The sequence below is a fragment of the Octopus bimaculoides genome, chromosome 8 (genome assembly GCF_001194135.2).
Source record: "Octopus bimaculoides isolate UCB-OBI-ISO-001 chromosome 8, ASM119413v2, whole genome shotgun sequence".
NCBI classification, from domain to species: domain Eukaryota; kingdom Metazoa; phylum Mollusca; class Cephalopoda; order Octopoda; family Octopodidae; genus Octopus; species Octopus bimaculoides.
In genome coordinates, this window is record NC_068988.1 from 80,021,096 (window position 1) to 80,028,595 (window position 7,500).

Here is a 7,500-nt window from a genome sequence, read left to right on the forward strand (position 1 = left end):
ACACACACACACACACACACACACACACACACATACACACACACACACACTCAAGCATACATACACACATATATCTATACAGAAGTCCGTATGCGTTACAAAATTAAAAATTTACTGCGATTGAATATAGCCATCTAATTGATTGTAGTACATGACTCATTGACTCGTATATATTTTAGCGACTTCGAGGAAATGCAAGGTAAAGTCAACTCTGAATATTTACACCGAAAATATTCCCAAGCAATAATATTCAAGTATAAATGTGAAAGTGTTCGCATGTTACTTGTGTTATTTGATACATGTTCCACAATACATCATGTTAAGTGTTGTGCGTGCATGTTTATGCGTGTGTAAGCGTGTGTGTGTGCGTGCGCGCGCATTGTAGCTATATGTATATATAAATTCATACATACATTCATTCATACATACATACATACATACATATATACATACATACATCCATATATACATGCATATTTTACCCGAATTACAAGTTCAGATTTATACCTGTGATTATTGGGGGCACTTGGATATGTAACAAACTGCCTGAGGACCAATCTTGAAAAATTAGGTTTCTCAAAACCAGAAAGGAGAAAGCTTATTCGATGACTACAGATCGAAATCATCACTAAAGTTTACCATTTAAGTATATATACCATTTAAGTATATATGGCATGTCAAGACATGCAACTATGCAAGAGAATATATTCATAAAACAAAGCATACACACATACATGCAAAAATAGCTAGTTAATGTTGATCAAATATCAATTAAACAACTTTGAATCTAGGATGGAAACCAGTTCTTTTTCTATTGGCAAGAAATTTTGAAATAAAATTGAATAAAGACACAGACAGACAGGCAGACAGATAGATACGTGCTTGCGTGCATGCATGCATGCATACATACATACATACATACATACATACATACATACATACATACATACATACATGCATGCATGCATACATACATACATACATGTGTAAACAATGACATCATAAAGTTTAAGAATCATAAAATTCTAAGCACTGATCTTTAATATTAATTCTCCAATCATGTTTAAAAGGTATTCATCGATTGTAGAGATATCACAAAATTCATGTAAACTCAAGACGATTATTATAAACATCAAAACTTAAACATGATCAAGCTATTCTGCAAGTAGATTAAATACAATTCAATCTTGCTCTCCTACTGACATTTTCTGTTGTTGGTTCCGTTGTTATTAGTAACTGACTACTGTTGTCGTTAGTAATTCTCATTGCCTTTAAACCTGTATCATCAGTTCGCGGTACATTTCAGAAAACTAACTACTTGACACGTGTCATCAACCAATAGTATTGAGTGAAGCCATTGAGTATGTTTATATTAACGTTTACATTGCTTACATCAGAACCTGCAATCATTAGATACATAAGAATTTCACTTATTGGTACTAAACCATAGTATTAATTAATAAGTCGACAAAGCGTGATGATGTCACAATACAATTCAGCAATGATGCAAAACAAACTGAAGACTAATAATGGCACTGTAACCAATTTAGACAAATCAGAATACACAACATGTATCAATAAATATATATCTACAGTTTACTCTTTGGTCAGTTATCAACGTCGACAGCTGACAATTGTAGATTTAATCAACTAGCACACGTCAATAGCTTGTTCTGTAAACTTACAATTTATACTGCACACGTCAACAGTTTAAATAGATATGTTGCTTGCATACACGTTACTACCGATTGTTGAACAACCTGCCAATTCAACAATTTGAATATAGTTGATAGAGCCTTTTAATTGCAAAACACTTTGCACATATGCTTAACAGCCAGCAGTTTGGAGTATTTTAACACTCGCTTAAGTATGGACATATGTTTATAATCGATTCGTTGGGGCATTTAGGATCAGAGCAAAACTGTGAAATGCCATACATGTATGTATCTTCATACTTTTGACTTTTCGATATCAACTTTTAGTTTGAACAAAATTGTTTTAAGCAATAAAACATTCAACGTAGCAATATCATACAAAACTCACAGCTCACACACACACACAAACACACACACGCATACACACACACACACATATACACGCGCGCGCACCCCCACACCCACCCATCCAAAACACACACACACTCACACACACACATATATATATATATATTCGTGCTGTACAATTCAATCCCTATTTTTATTTCATATATTTTGTACCATAGTAGCCCGTATGTTTACTCGTCAAATAGCCATGCAATGTGTGGCTTTGAAAATGATATTTATACTCTATGTGAAGGACAAGAATTTAAAATGAGAAATACCGTCGTTAGTAACAACGAATTAATAGTGTGGACTACTGCCAAGGAAGGTAAATATAACAGTCAGTGCGCGTTAGTAAGTCTGCAGTCTAATTCCGAAAATTACGCTACCACTAACACCATAACTACACGGCGAGACGAAGGTATTGCTGCTGACTACTACTACTACTACTACTACTACTACTACTGCTGCTGCTGCTGCTTCTACAGGGCGGCGGTGGTGATGGCAATAGTGGACGGAGGTGGTAGCAACGCAGTGGGGGGAGGGCGGTTATAATGGTGGATCTTTATTGGGACAGAGAAATGGCACCAATGACGTCAATATATTCTTAAAACCAAGTCAATTCAAATACAATGTATTTTATTAACACAAAAGCCACGTGACCTATTTCAGCTTAATAGCTATTCAGTTAGTTTGCCGTGATAAAATAAAGATAAACCGTTTATCTTCACAACGTTGACTTAGTAGCGGCAACAGCAAAACCAGCGGCAGCAGCAGCAGCAGTAGTAGTAGCAGCAGCGGTTATAGTAGTAGTAGTAGTAGTGGTAGTAGTATTGATAGTAGTAGTAGTAGTAGTAGTAGTAGTAGTAAAAGCAGTAATCTCTATTCCTCTTTTTCTCCATTTTGCTGTCTCTATAATATATGTAATATGTGCTCTCTCTCCCTCTCTCTCACACACACACACACACACTCTCCGTCTCTTCTCTCTCTATATATATATTTATTTATTTGTATATATTTTTCTCCAATATACATGCAAATATACACACACACCACACATAAACACTCATATAAAATACGTATGTGTATGTATAAAGAGAGAGAGAGAGAAAAAGAGAGAGAGAAAGAGAGAGAGAGAGAGGAGAATGCCATATATAAGTGTAAACTCACACATATACATATTTGTTTATATGTATGTGTGATGCAGTGTGTATGCATATATATGTGTGTTGTGTGTGTGTGTGTGTGTGTGTGTGTGTGTGTGTGTGTGTACAAAAAAATAGTAAAGTTAAATAAATGGATTTTTAGTATTTAGTTACTCCCTCTTCTGAGTTCAAATCATATCGTAGTCGACTTTATCTCTCAAGGTCGATAAAATAATTGCCCGTCAACGGCAAGTACAAATCTGTAGCCTTGTGCTAACGTAAAAAAAAATCAATATTAATTGATATACATGTGTAAACAATAGAAGTCAAATAGAAAGAATGATACATATATATTTTTAGAGAGAGATAAATTGATATACAAATACTCTCATTTATCCACGTTCATATGTATGTGTGTGCGTATGAGTGTGTGTGTCTGTCTGTCTGTCTGTCTGTATTTATATACGCATACATACTCACACACAAACACACACACACACAAATTTAAACAATCATTTATTAATCATTTTTGTGATGTTGAGAACAAAACACAAACATTAACAATGCTCTAATAATTATAGAACAGGAGAAGAGATAAATATGTATACTACAGCTGGTAATGTAGGGTAAAAATAAAGCAAACATTAACAAGCGGTATTCGCTTGTAATATTGGAACAGGTTGAAATATAGATAAGCCATATTATGGTGAAACATGAAACGGTTGTTGGTAGCTCACACGCTTTTTCTCTATTTTTTTCCCCCAGCATAGCTGTCCAATACTGATGCTATTACTAATAATATTAATATGAATATTACCACTACAACTTATCAGTAAAGCTATTGCTGCTCTCTTTGCATTGCATTGCAGCTACAATCTTTGCCAGCACTACTACCTGGTCTAGCAACACTCGTCCTCACAAGCAACAAATGATGCCAATGTTTGATGTTAGATATTATAACAATAAGGTACACATTTAATGAGAAATATAAGACATGCGATGAAAAGCATTTATAAGAAAACAACTATCTTTTATTTACATTTACATATAATGTACACAATATTCATATGCCTCATGAATATGTGAATGTGCACAAGTCTGAGTGAGTGTGTGTACATTCGCATACGTGAATATGAGCTATGTGCTTGTGTTTGTAAGAAAGAATAACTATGTACGTGTGTGCGTATGCGTTTATGCCCGAGTAAGAGCACGCGCATATCCTCGCAGGAATGTGCTTGTGTCAGAGTGTGTGTGTATATGTGTATGTGTGTCTTATGTGCATCTGAGAGAAAAAGCGAGATTAAAAGCCGGAAAGGAGTAATATACACCTCTGACTTTTGAAAAACAAAATGTGAGTACTTATATGACCGAGGTTGAGAAAAATAAAGGCGCTTAAGAGTTAGAAAGAATCGTGTGTGTATTCATGATAAGAATGTGAACGTAAAGTAAAAGAGTGGTGGGGGGAAGTAAGGTTATGTTTGGCTGAAGAGAAAATTAGAGACAGACAGATTGATGACAAAGTGTAATGTAGAGTGAGTGAGTTGTGAGAAATAGGCGTATTTTAATTGACTAATATACTAAAAAAAAGCTGAATAAATCTGAGATCAGAATTAAGTTGATTGGGTAGATGTGTGAATAGGAATAATAGAAAGAAGAGAAAGAGAAAGGAAAATTCAGCAAGGCAAATGTATAACATAGCGGCATAGACAGTCGAAGTAAATAGTAGAGTTGTGCTGGAGGCATGTGTATGTGTGTGTGTGTGTGTGTGTGTGTGTGTGTGTGTGTGTGTGTGTGTGTGTGTGTGTGTGTGTGTGTGTGTGTGTGTGTGCGTGTATTTGCGCGAATGTGTCTGTGTGTCCGTGTGTGCTCCGTGTGTGTTTATGTATGAAAACGGTATAGATTGTTGGGTTGAGCCAGTAGATGCCAGAAAACAGTCTCGTTTCATATGTATAGAAAAAATATAAACAGAGGGGTGTGGAGAGAGTACGATGAAAATAAATACGTTAACAAAAAATGGCCGAGATGATAGAGTGGGTCGCAGCAAGAATAATAAATGACCGAGTTATGTATAATGTCTGACAAATATGACAAATATTGACAATAAAATGTAAGAAGCGATGAAGGAGCAATTAAAATATATTTTTTTGCGTACTTACATTAATCCATAGGCTTTAGCCCTGGCGATCGTAGTGTGAGGTCCAGAATTTTGCGAATGTGTGGTGGAAAAAGCCGACACTTTACCGGCAGTGCCGGATTGTTTTTGGCGTTTCATAGATCAAAATTGTAATATTTCCTTTAAATAAGAGATATAACAGCTCCTTCAGTTATGATGGTACTCCTGAATTTCCTTTGCTTTTTCGGCCAGTTAATTTAAACTTATCCTAATTGCTATTTAACATACATATTTTTGTTTATAATCCAGTTAAATTCTTAACTGTTCTGGAGGTATCCAGTGTATATGTATACAATTAAGTGAAAACGTGTATTGGTATACCATCAAGGGTATAATACACCTTCTACTTCTACATAACGTCTTCCGAATAAACGTGTATTTTTAAAAATATCCAAATGAAGCACATCTAACAGACCAATCTAAACAAGACTAGAATCACACACACAGTCGGCAAGCTAGAAGAACATTTAACGGAGTGAGAAAGAACATCGAGATGACGAGTGATAGGGGGGCAAGAACGAAAATGAGAAGAGTCTAGTAGAGAAGAAGGAAAGTGAAAGAGAAGGGATAGGTGAAAAGTAACAACAAATGCAGGCAAGAGAGGACGTCGACGTTTGCAGTTGTAGTCGCAGAACTGTACTGTACTCCACTCAGCTTCTAACACTCACTTAACGAGGAGAGTATCAGTAAGAGACAGAGACATGAAAACCCTTCCATTGAAATCAGGAAATAACACATCCACTTTTCTCACCGAAACTATTTTGTGTTAGTAAGGTAAAAAGGCAGCAGTTCTAGCGTCGAAGATAGAGAGAGTGAATGGATGAAAACATCTCAGAAGAGTCCTGTGATTAAAACAGAACGTAAATGTATTTTTCCAAACATATTTCACTGCTGCCTTCTACTGTTAATCTGTTACTCTTTCTCTCACTCCGCATTTCACTCACTCTAATAATATTGGTTGCACTCCCACCATTTTTATTTCATTAATCTCTTTCTTTTTTTTTTTCTCTCCCCCTCCTTTTTCTCGTGTCTGCTTTTATTACACACTATTTCTTCTGTCTTTCACTAGCTTGACGGTAATATGGCTGTGGATGAAAGGAAGACAAGAAACGAAGGAGGGAAAAAGAAGAGTGTAGAGGAAGTAGGAGTAGGAAGAGTGCCAATGCTACGAGAAGAGAAGTATGTCGAGGGTGTTGGGAATAGGAGGATGTATAAACGCAAACAAGCACGTACTCGAACACACATACACAACCTTTCAACAACTATGCTTTCATATAGTCTGCATACAGACATATGTTGTACATATCAAAAAGTACTCACAAACACAGATTCACGCACATACACATACACACAAGCATAACAGTCGCACAAATTGTCAGAACGAGTAAGACACAGATTCATTAAAAGCGTGGGATTTATTTCTGGGTGATAATTGAAAGAACCCTACCACCACCACCAACCCATCTGAGGGTTGCAGTCAGGGAGTTATAAACATTAATGCATAAAATATTAAATCGGCTCAGAAACTATAGATTTTTCTGAATATTAAATATACTTAAATATTCAACTGATTTCATGTTTATGTTGACGTGTCGCCACTTAGTTGCAAAATTACCATAAAAATCCAGACAATCATCCATATATTTACATAGATACATACATATCCTTCGTGCACATATAAAGCGCACGTACATATACATATGTACTTAATTACTTCCTTATAGGAATCCTTGCATATCATAATAATTAATAAACACATGTTTGAAATGTTTTAATTAATTAAATTCAAATGAATATTTTTTTAAGGATTCTTCCAAAATTTATGTTAAAAATCTTTGCATTTATTGTATTAGGGAAATGACAACGTCAATTAATTTAATTTTACAAATAAGAAAATATACATAAAAAAAAACAATTGCTAATAAATTTTATATTTAGAAACGGCAGACGGCAGAATATGAATAAAAGTCTATATGTTCATCTATTCATGCGTGTATATGTGTGAGTGTGTGTGTGCGTGCGCGCTTATAAGCAAGTGAATGCGCGTGTGAGTGCAATATACTTGTTTTAATTTCTACTGTGCCGCGCGCTCGCGTAGGTATGTATTTCAAGGTGTGTGTATGTGTATGTGTGTGTGTGTGTG

At 35.4% G+C, this 7,500-nt stretch overlaps 1 protein-coding gene across 1 annotated transcript in view; it reads right to left on the minus strand.

Annotated features, from left to right (window-relative positions):
- The window catches only part of LOC106879594 (TRIO and F-actin-binding protein), a 204,568-nt gene extending 198,179 nt beyond the window's left edge, over window positions 1-6,389 (minus strand). Inside the window, exon 1 of the mRNA XM_052970203.1 lies at window positions 5,341-6,389. Within this exon, the coding sequence (XP_052826163.1) occupies window positions 5,341-5,456 (116 nt within the window). The 5' untranslated portion in view covers window positions 5,457-6,389. The remainder of the gene's footprint in view (window positions 1-5,340) is intronic.
- Between the last annotated feature and the right edge of the window lie 1,111 nt (window positions 6,390-7,500).